The 11330-nt window shown below is 40.7% G+C and overlaps 1 protein-coding gene across 1 annotated transcript; it reads left to right on the top strand.

Annotated features, from left to right (window-relative positions):
- The first annotated feature begins 1495 nt into the window (after nucleotides 1-1495).
- Nucleotides 1496-11031, top strand: LOC128739867 (probable cytochrome P450 313a4). The gene is made up of 5 exons (XM_053835367.1): nucleotides 1496-1829; nucleotides 1898-2153; nucleotides 9958-10084; nucleotides 10161-10340; nucleotides 10402-11031. The coding sequence occupies exons 1-5, from the start codon at nucleotides 1496-1498 to the stop codon at nucleotides 11029-11031; spliced, it is 1527 nt and encodes a 508-aa protein (XP_053691342.1).
- Nucleotides 11032-11330: the final 299 nt, after the last annotated feature.

Here is an 11330-nt window from a genome sequence, read left to right as displayed (position 1 = left end):
TCGTATTTTCGTTAGAGAAAATTAAAATTCAGAAACAACTTCATTAATGTAAAATTATGCATGCGATGCAGTTAAATATTCTATTTGATAACCAATGGTCCGAATATTGTGATTGTGTTTAACATATTCAATGCATCGGACGGCTTGTTAAAATTTACTTTGTTTTTATGATTGTTTTATATATTTCACATTAAAACACATCGATTGTGAAATTTTCGGGAAAAGTGTGATAGTTTGTGACAATGGGACATACCAAAACTCGGTAACAAATGCTTCCAAAAGTGAATGTTACCAGAAATACGAAGCTCGAATGCCGACTAAAATGTTTACCTCTCCATCACTCATTTATCCATTCTAGGAAACAACACCACGTCACCATTTCTGAGTAAACCCTGTGCACATTCAATTCAATTCAGGACTAAGTGACACTGCATTCCGCTGAATTCCTTCGAAGCGCTCCATCGGAATGCAAATTAATTGGACGATTCCTGGCAAGCGTAGCTCAAGGGCGACAATTGTTGGCATTTCCTGAATAATTTCTTTAGCAACAACGAACATTAACGGCAAACCGAACTCCAGCCGGAGTGTTTCTAAGAGATGTACACTGATGGAAAAAGTATCAAATCCAAATGCCACTCGCATTCGACGAAAGGCAAAAATTTGGTTTGGCATCCTGAAAGCAATGTATAATGTTTCATGGATAACACAAAATTAATGAGAGAAAACCAACATTCACTCGGTAAGCATTTCCCTTTAGCTTTTCCTTGGTGTACCTACCACTTGCTGGACCGCCGCTCGTGATGGAAGGACTGGAATAGCAACCGTGGAAATATTTGTCATGCCTTACAGAGTCACCGTTTGTCGTCACCGTGACACGTCTGAGAACGTGAAGACTTCAAAACGTTTTGCGTAGCTTTCGAACGGAAAATCTTTTCACTTACCATCGGAAATTTGCGTCATGCCTTAAGAGCGGCTGCGATGCTATGCTAACGGAGAAATTTCTGTATTTCGTAAATGTGTTCTAGTATTCGCGGTAATTATTTTAAAATTACTCATTTGATAAATTTGATGCTCATTAGTATAATGAATGGTGCGCGGAAGCGATGCTGCCAACTTACCGACCATGGAATTTGTTTAATTGAAATTGCGTCTCTCGGCTCAAACTGCTGCGAAATGGCTAGGGAATAATAAGCATTTGTTGTGAAAGAGATTAAAACTTCACAATGAAAGAAACTATCCGAATGCAGTGGAAAGCAAAAATCTTTCTGGGCCCGTGAGCCAGGCAGCGTGGGAGCAGCGCGCGGGAAGAACAAGTTCTCAGCGGAATTGTTACGTGAATTTGTCAAACGATTTATTAACGTATCAGTGCAAACCAGTTTCTTTGCGCAACACTTTTAGGGAATTTTTGATCATCGTCAGCGTTTTATCCGATGTATTTTCAGAACTAAGCAGCAAGAATCAGTTTAGTCATCGTCGTTTAGCGAGAAGCGCCGAGATGGACGATACCGCTGCGATTTTGGGGTGCATTTTATTAGGGATACTGGTGTTTGCTTTATTGTTTAATACATGGCGATATCGAGCGTTGAAACAAATCCCGGGCATCGAGCCAAGTTATCCTCTGATTGGAAACGCATTTCTCTTCACCGGAGCAAATGCCTACAAAAGGTGCTTCCGGAACGAAAACCGGATGACGAAAATCTGGCTTGGGCCAATTCCGGTGATTAACGTACAACACCCGGAGCTGATTCAAAAAGTGCTGACAGAGTGTTTGGACAAACCGTTCGCGTACGACTATCTGGAGCTAGGCGCCGGTTTATTATCCGGACGGGGTAAGGCTATCTACGTAATGCAGCACAAATATGTTACCTGTAACATCGGGCGTGTATTTATTATACAGATGGGCGAATTTGGAAAGAGCACCGCAAAACGTTGAGCCCACTTTTCAACACCCGCATATTGAACAGCTTCATTCCGATATTCGAGAGGGCAACTGGTGAAGTTTTGCTCCAGCTGGACAAGGTATCGGATGGACGGGATGTCGATCTGATGGAGTACATTAGTCAGTGCAGCGCTCATATGGTGCACGGCACTATGGTGAATATTGATAGACAACCGGACGAACTGTATCGGTTATTAATCACTAATTTGGAAATGTGAGTACACGCGCAGTGAATTGATATTGCATGTCGGGTTCGGTTGGCGAAAGTCCGTCATTCGGGAGGGACACCAGTGAAACTGTATTTTACTACAAAACTATTGAGACGGGCACCGATATGTATGGTTTGTTTTCATAGAGATAGGCAGTGCAAACAGGTGCGTGCTGGTAATTTGAGATTTATTTGAATCCGCTAGCATGGAATTATCGCGGATTGTGTTGACCTCCGTGCTGGATGGTACCGTTAGAGAGCTTTTCCGTATCTACTTGTTTCAATATGTACAACCTGAAATTTTCGTGCATTTTCGGCAAGTTACACATTGCTCAGTGGTGATTTGTTAAACGCAGTACTGAAATGCTGTTTTCATTAGTTCTACAAAACTATTGTCAATAATTCATAGTGCACAACGGACGTGTTGCGTTTACCAAACCAATGCGATGAATTGTTAAATATGAACTGTTGTGATATATTTTAAAAGGATTTACAAATCATGGTAAAGGGTTCGTTGCTTATAAGTAGTGATATAATAATTAATCTCTCCATTGCATTGAACTTGAGGAAATTGCATTTCTTTACCTAAATTTGGTTTTTACCACACCAGGTTGGTACCATATTTACATAATTCAATTTTTAAATTCAAGATTTCATATAATTACTAGCTGACCCGACAAACTTCGTATTGCCACAAATTAAACTGTATTGTACATAAATCGTGAATCTCGGATGACCCCCTCCCCCCCCTGGGCTGGCGCTTCCGACGGCAGGTCGCTGGCAGCACTCCCGGCCTGTGCCCGTCTCGTCCTGAATCATCTAATGTTACTATTGATAGTTTCTGGTGGTCTTGTTATTGACTAATGTTTCATGAAAGAGTCTAAAATTTCTCGAGTACGATTAGTTTTGAGTTACGTAAAAGTTTCTGTTTTATTTGTATGAGAGTCCTTATTCCCCTACCACAGGGGCGAGCCATCATAAAAAATTCCTGCCTCCAAAGCCCCCCACATGCCAAATTTGGTTCCATTTGCTTGATTAGTTCTCTAGTTATGGGGATATTTGTATTTCATTTGTACGGGAGCGCCCCCACTATTAAAGGGGGGAGGGGTCATAATTTCCCTCCTAAAGAGAGAAGGGGTCTCAATTCACCATAGTAAAAAAATGCATACAAAAACACCCACATGCTAAATTTGGTTCCATTTGCTTGATTAGTTCTGGAGTTACGAGGAAATTTGTATTTCATTTGTATGGGAGCCCCCCTCCTAAAAGCGTAAGGAGTCCTAATTCACCAAAGAAAAAAATTCTTGCCTCCAAAAACACCTACATACCAAATATGGTTCCATTTGTTTGATTAGTTCTCGAGTTACGAAGAAATTTGTCATTTATATGGAAGCCCCCCCTCTTAAAGGGGAGAGGTGTCATAATTCCCTCCTAAAGAGGGGAGGGGTCTCAATTCACCATAGAAAAAATTCTTGTCTCCAAAAACATCCACATGCCAAATTTGGTTCCATTTGCTTGTTTATTTATCCAGTTATGCAGAAATTTGTCTTTCATTTGTATGGAAGCCCCCCTCTTAGTGGGGGAGGGGTCTCTAACCATCATAAGAACCTTCCCTGGCCCCAAAAACCTCTACATCCAAATTTTCACGCCGATTAGTTCAGTAGTTTTTGATTCTATAAGGAACATCCCGACAGACAGACAGACAGAAATCCATTTTTAAAGGTATAGATAACTACATTGATTCTGAGAGATCTAATGTGGTGCCCCTTTCTGACTTGAATTGGAACCAAAAATCGTCTTTTTTGCCAAACTTTCTTAATTTAAAATTTAGAATGATCGGTTTTGCAGTGCGTGATTGAGCATTGTCATGCAGCAAAATCACTTTGTGGTGGCTTAAGATTTGTGCTTGATTTTTGGTATTCTAGTCGTTTTCATCCAAAGCTCGATTCAGATTGATCATTTGTTGTCGGTAGCGTTCAGATTTGATGGTTTAGCCAGGTTTAAGTAGTTTATAGTAGATCAAATCCTTCTAACCCCATCAAACACAAAGCATTGCTTTTCGTCCGTAGCGATTTGGCCATGCAAACGATGTTAATCGCCCTGGACTTACCTAAGATCTTTGGCGCTTAGGCTGCTCGTATTAAACCTATTTATTGCCAGTCACTCTCCAATGGAGAAATAACTTTTGTATCGAGAGTGCAGCATTTCACATGTAATTTTTCGGTTTTCGTGCTAACTGTCGTTCAGCTCATGTGGAACCCACTTTCCGATCTCTTGAATCCCTTCCATAACCAACAGAGCCTATGCATACATATACATGTAGTTATAATCAATTGATTCGCAAGTTGTTGTTGCGTTTGATTGTCATTTTCCTCTGAAAGTGCTTGTGGTTCACTGACCCCGAACTTTTTCGGAGGTTTACCACGCTTTTTGATTCTCACGTCAAAATTATCATATTTAAACTTTTTGAACCACTCAAAGTAATGCGATTTTCCAAGAACATTTTCAACTTAAGCTTCGACAAGCATTCGATGCGACTCTGCAACAGGTTTCTTTAAATGGTAGCCAAAAATCAATGATGGCATTAAATCGTTCTTTCCAGGCACAGAAGTCGGAATGTTCACAGCTCTGCACTCCTATGCTAAACCTATGGGTAAAAATTGTTTTGTTTTGAGTTGAAATTCATTGCTAGATGTCAAAACAATACGATGTTAGACCAACCTCGTGTTTTTTTTTGTTAGGGGGGACTTAGACTACTTTGTCCAATGAATTGAACTTTTGTAGTATAGTGTTTTTAGTCTTCACCTTGAAATGCGATCATTCATATATATTACTATTTTTTGAAACGGTGGTTCTACAATTGATGAAGGCGCGGTAGGAGAAAGTAATGAATTTTTTTTGGAATGTAGGGGAAAGAGCGGAAAGGTGAGGAGGAGGGGGGGGGGGTTATTGGTAGCTACGCTTAACAAGTAGTCGTTGTGACTCCTACCTTTTGTCCAATGCGTGGGTCTCAGATTATAGCTTGGTTCGACCCATGCACCTTCCAGCCTTGATGAAGGGGCGATCAATTGTTAAACCACCGTTTCAAAAAAATATTCAGATCTTATTTGTGAAAATAGGCTCAGCAGTACCTCAGGATAGCACATCAGGACCTTTACTATTTTCTCTGTTCATGAATGACTTACTTCGACTAAAACTAGCTTTAACAAGATTATTTTACTAAGCTCTTTAGGGTACATTTTGTCCGTTAGCATTCTAATCGAGCATTACTTTCTCTTGCAAAAAGCAATCATGGCACTGGTGTGCCTGGAATAAGGTAAACAGCAGCTCCTCTTTCTGTTTATAATTTGTGGTCAAACCAAATGGTTTGCGGATGCTTCATTAAACTATAGAGCATTGTTAAAAAACTCAAATCTGTTAAGTTAAAATATTAGAAACATACCGATGAAGTCTACAAGTCGTAGGCGATATCTAAATAAAAATTCTTGATAAAAATTAATTTCTGTTTGTCTGTCTGTATGTTCCTCATAAACTCGGAAACTACTAAACCGATCGGCTCGAAAATTTGTATGCCGAGATTTTAGGGGCCAGGGAAGGTTTTTATGATGGTTTAACCCTTTCTGGAACGGGGGGCTCCCATACAAATATAAAACAAATTTCTGCATAACTCGAGAGCCAATCAAGCAAATGGAACCAAATTTGGCATATGAGGGTTTATGGATATAAGAATTTAAACTCAAAACCTAATCGCTATCTGTTATCCGAGATCTACAATTTATATACAGGACAGTATATGTTGTGACAATACGATGTGAAATTGGTCGCGGTGAGAAGCAGATTTTTTTGTAGTTTGGCTTTTGCAATTGCAAAAATAAAGTTGGAGACAAAAAAAATCATAAAAGCATTGTGGAAAGGGAAGAATTTTATCATTCTCGTACACGTACCACACACTCGTACACGACGATATTATTTTTACATGACTGCTCTTTGTTTCTACCGCCGAGAACAACAGAGATCTACTCGGTTTACTAAGCTGCTAATATAGCGGGCGGCAGTAGTTTAGTGAGTAAAACATTCGGGTACCTACCAGAAGAGCGTGGGTGCGAACCGCACCTGCCATTGCACAATCCAATGTATTTTTGATCTATGTCGAACTTTTCCAGTACCGCAAAAGGGGGTAACTTTTATCACCGGGGTAACATGGATCAAATGAACCATTCGCATAAATAAGTGAAATAAGCAACTTCTGCCAACTTTCCTGAACTGATCAATGTTACCCCATTTTACGGTATATCAAATCGATCATTCTTCTCCTCAGAAACTTTCTCCCTTTCCAAATGAGTTTACGTCATGACCATGTATTGCATAGAGCGACATACGAGTAAACAAAAATTTTTGCTCATCCGAAATCCTACCAAAATACACAAAATCGAAAGAAAAATTTTGACGGCAAGGTTTGCGATGGATTATCATTCCGAAAAATAAAAAAATGCAAGCGTCACGAAAATATGAAAGATTTTGAACACTAATAGTTCTGGCAATTATGAATGTATTTTTATAGTTTAGATACCGGTCAACACATAATAGATATAGCAATTAGCATTAGCAATTTCTATTATAACTTCCTTTTTAAATCACTAATTAGTGAAAAGTAACGAAAAGTTTCTAGGTCAAATATCTTCATACATTGTTTTCGTGCTGCACAGACAGCGCCCAACATGTAGTGGACTTTTTACGACGTTCAGACTTATACTAATTTAATATCTGTGCCTGGAAAGTTACCTCCTAGTTGGCTTCGAGGTATGATGCTGGTCTAATAAGCCAGTCGTTGTATGTTCGAATCCCGATTGGGAGAGGCTGATAGAGTCAATCAGGATCGTAGTAACTGGCCCCTGCAATTGTCCTGCACTCTAACAGTTGGTTGCGATGTCTGTCGTATAAAAACAGAAGGTCAAATTTCGATAACGTAATGCAGCACCTAGGGTTTGCTTTGCTTTGCCTGGGAAGTACGCTAGAAAAAGTGATAAAGTCCGTTCGTCCTAACAAAAACTCTGAGGATCACGAAAAACCTAATCCAATTTGACGTCCTCAAAGTGAACAGTTATAAAAAAGTGAACGACCAACACTTTATTTCGCCCGATTGTATCTACATACTGTAAGAATTTATTCAAAACTGATGTCTCATTTGAAAAAAGGGTTGACGGAATATTCATGACTAGTTGAGCCCGATTCTTACGATCCGGAAAATATAAATGCCTGTTCAGAATTCCGAAAACTGCGGATACAAGCAATCGAGTTGAGTAGGCGAGTCGAGCAGTCGAATCAAGCAGTCGAGTCAAGCAGTTGGGTCGAGCATTCGAGTCGAACAGTCAAGTCGAGCAGTTTACTCGAGAAGTTAAATCAAGCAGTTGAGTCGAGCAGTCGAGTCGAGCAGTTGTATCGAGTGGTCGAATCGAGCAGTTGAATCGAGCAGTTGAATCGAGCAGTTAAGTCGAGTAGTCCAGTCGAGCAGTTGAATCGAGTAGCCTAGTCGAGCTGTTGAATCAAGCTGTCAGTTGAGTCGAGCAATCAAATCGAGTAGTCTAGTCAAGCAGTTCAGTCGAGCAGTCGAGTCGAGCAGTTGAGTCGAGTAGTCCGGTCGAGCAGTGGAATCAAGCAGTTGAATCGAGCAGTTGAGCCGAGCGTCGAATCAAATAGTTGAGTTGAGCAGTCTAGTCGAATCGAATAGTCCAGTCGAGCAGTTCGATCGTGCGGTTGAGTCGAGCAGTCGGGTCGAGTAGTAAGTCAACCAAATATGTCAAGTAATCGAGTAGTTAAGTCGAGTAGTTCACTCGAGCAGTTGAATCGAGCTGTTCAGACAAGCAGTCAAGTCGATCTGTCCAATCAAGCAGTTAAGTCTAGCAGTCGAATCGAACAGTTCAGTTAAGTAATCCAGTCGAGCAATCTAATCGAGCAGTCTAAGCGATCAGTCCAGTCGAGCAGTCTAGTCAATCAGTTGAGCAATCGAGCAGTCCAGCAGTCGACCAATGAGGTGACTAAGAATACAACTCATTGCTAAGAAAGCATGGCGTTCTGTCAGGGACCGACTTTTAGTTACCGATAAGCCTCTTATGAAGTCCTGTCAGAGATTTGGTTTTCGGTACAGACATAAGCCTCTCATATAAATCTTCTATACCTATAAAAATTGATTTCTGTCTGTCTGTCTGTCTGTCTGTCCATATGTTCCTTATAGAATCGAAAACTACTGAACCGATCGGCGTGCAAATTTGCATGTAAGAGTTTTTGGGGCCAGGCAAGGTTCTTATGATGGTTAGAGACACCTCCCCCCATTAAGAGGGGGGCTGCCATACAAATCTATACCTTTAAAAATGGATTTCTCTCTGCCTGTATGTTCCTTATAGAATCAAAAACCACTGTACCGATCGGAGTGAATTTGCATGTAGGGGTTTTTGAGGTCAGGGAAGGTTCTTATGATGGTTAGAGAACTCTCCCCCGACTAAAAAGGGGGGCTCCCATACAAATGAAACACAAATTTCTGCATAACTCGAGCACCAATCAAGCAGATGGAACAAAATTTGACATGTTGGTGTTTTTGGAGACAAGAGTTTTTTCTATGGTGGATTGAGACCCCTTACCTCTTTAGGAGGGGAATTATGACCCCTCTCCCCTTTAAGAAAGGGGGGGGGGGCTCTATACAAATGAAATACAAATTTCCTCATAACTCAAGAACTAATCAAGCAAATAGAACCAAATTTGGCATGTGAAGGTTTTTGGAGGCAAGAATTTTTTCTATGGTGAATTAGGACCCCTCCCCACTTTGGGAACCATATTTGGCATGTGGGTGTTTTGGAGGCATGCATGTTTTCTATGATGAATTAGGACCCCTTACCTTTTTAGGAGGGGGGGGGGCTCTCTTACAAATGAAATACAAATTTCCTCATAACTCCACAACTAATCAAGCAAATGGAACCAAATTTAGCATGAGGGTGTTTTTGTAGGTTATGTTTTTTTCTATGGTGAATTGAGATCCATCCCCTCTTTAGGATGGGAATTATATCCCCTCCCGTTTCAATAGTGGGGAGATTCCTATACAAATGAAATACAAATATCCTCATAACTAGAGAACTAATCAAGCAAAGTGAACCAAATTTGGCAAGTGGGGGGATTTGGAGGCAGGAATTTTTTTTATGATGGTTTGATACCCCTCACTCCTGTGTTAGGGGGATAAGGACTCTCATACAAATAAAACAGAAATTTTTGCTAATCTAATCTAACTTGAGTAACTTTTAGTTGAATAAACTTATGAGTTTGACTTTTTTTTCCTTCTTGTCCTTTTTTTCACTTCCTTTTCCTTGAGCGAAATCGTGTGCGAGATTCGACTGTGATAATCGTGTGAATCGGAGTAGTCTAAATAGGGGTAAATGTCCCAATAGCATTGCTATGTTTATAGCGTGCTCCCGTGCAGCACTGCGTAGCGAGAAAGCTGCACCAGGTGATGCTAATGTTTTTTTCCAAGTTTTAGGGGTGTCATTGATACGATGTTTTGCTAGGAAAGTTGTTCCAAGTGTTACGTCTATTAGTCTGTGAACAAGTATTGCATAAATTCAGCACAGAATAGATAAAAGTGAACATTTTAAAACATTTCTAAGGTTTCTGTTACAGTACCTCTACTTCAATAAGTTTCTTCACACTAAGCCGCCATTGTGCAACTTACAGATGATTACTAGCAATCAATAATATTACATTATAGCAACTTTCTTCCGCGTGATCCGCAAACAATAAGAAACCCATACTAATTGATTCTTCGCAGCATCCTGGACTCGCTGGGAAAGCGTATCCTGAACGGCCTGTATGCACTGAAGACCTTCTACAAAATGAGCACAGTTTACCGCAACGAATGGCGGTCCAGAAGGTTGTGCTACGCAACAGTAAACGATGTAAGCTTTCTCGCGTGCATTGCAATTACAGTGGTCTGACATTGAACAATCAATTATGGTTGAAAATTCTCCGCAGGTAATCAGGGAAATGCGAATGAACATCCTGAACCGTCCAAAGAGTGCGCCTGGGCAGGTCAGCACAATGGAAACAATGAAATCGAAAGCCTTTGTAGAGCGACTGCTAACGATTCAGCACAAGGGGCGCGGCTTCACCGACGAGGAAATTGTTAACCATGCCTACACGATGCTCGTTGCTGTAAGAGAAATATGGTTTTTGCATGTTAAGCACTGAAACAGCTGTTTTGTTTTTCTGACAGGGCTACGAAACTTCTGCTCTACAGCTAACCAACATTTGTTTAATGCTGGCCATGCATCAAGAGATTCAGGAAAAGGTTTTCCAGGAAATAAAAACTACATTCCCAACTCTAGAGGCGCCCATTACTCCGGAGGCTTTGAAGGCGCTTCCGTTTTTGGATATGGTGATTCACGAAACAATGCGGATTTATCCCGTGGCACCGCTGATTGCCCGCCAGAGCGCGCACCCGATCACGTTAGATGGAGTTTGTATTCCCAAGGGAACGATATTCACCGTCAATATAACTGCGCTGCACCGGCGAAAGGAAATTTGGGGCGAGGATTTTCTTCGTTTCGAGCCAGAAAACTTCGCGCCGGAAGCAGTAAGCGCCCGACACCCGTTTGCTTTTATTCCGTTCAGTGCCGGGCCAAGAGTATGCATCGGCAACCGGTATGCCATGATTTCGTTGCGAGTGTTTCTGGTCCGATTACTGCAACAGTACCGATTGAGCACCAAATTGACTAGAAAGGATTTGAAGTTTAAATTTCAAGTAACGCAAAAGTTGCACATGCCCTGTGCCGTGCAGGTGGAGAAGCGGAATGTCTGTACCGGGATCGAGTTCGGTACGAGGGGTGCGTTCGCAGCTGCTTAAGTTTTAACTTTCTAATGGCTTTTGCACATCAAGAACACACATTGCACATTTATAGGTTATATTCGAGCAAGAAATTTAATTTGGGGTTTTGTAACTTGAAACTATTTGAGTTTGTATTCAATCAAAAGAATATTTTAACAGGTCATACTTACTCTATGGTAGGATTAAATTTGTTAACATGAATAATAAAATCTAAATGATTCATAAGGAATCGATAAAATGTAATAATGATATAGAAAACCAATTAATCGGTAGTAAACAGATATGAAAAATTTTGCTCCCTTCTTTTTCACACAACG

The sequence above is a fragment of the Sabethes cyaneus genome, chromosome 3 (genome assembly GCF_943734655.1).
Source record: "Sabethes cyaneus chromosome 3, idSabCyanKW18_F2, whole genome shotgun sequence".
Taxonomy (NCBI): Eukaryota; Metazoa; Arthropoda; class Insecta; order Diptera; family Culicidae; genus Sabethes; species Sabethes cyaneus.
The sequence above is the reverse complement of the archived record's forward strand: the minus strand, read 5'-3'. Positions and strand labels throughout refer to the sequence as shown.

Excerpts from the sequence above, each read along its gene's own strand:
- LOC128739867 (XM_053835367.1), top strand. The coding sequence starts at position 1,496 with ATGGACGATACCGCTGCGATTTTGGGGTGCATTTTATTAGGGATACTG. Across the intron at positions 2,154-9,957 it reads TTAATCACTAATTTGGAAAT|CATCCTGGACTCGCTGGGAA; the intron begins GTGAGTACACGC and ends GATTCTTCGCAG. Across the intron at positions 10,341-10,401 it reads CCTACACGATGCTCGTTGCT|GGCTACGAAACTTCTGCTCT; the intron begins GTAAGAGAAATA and ends TTTTTCTGACAG.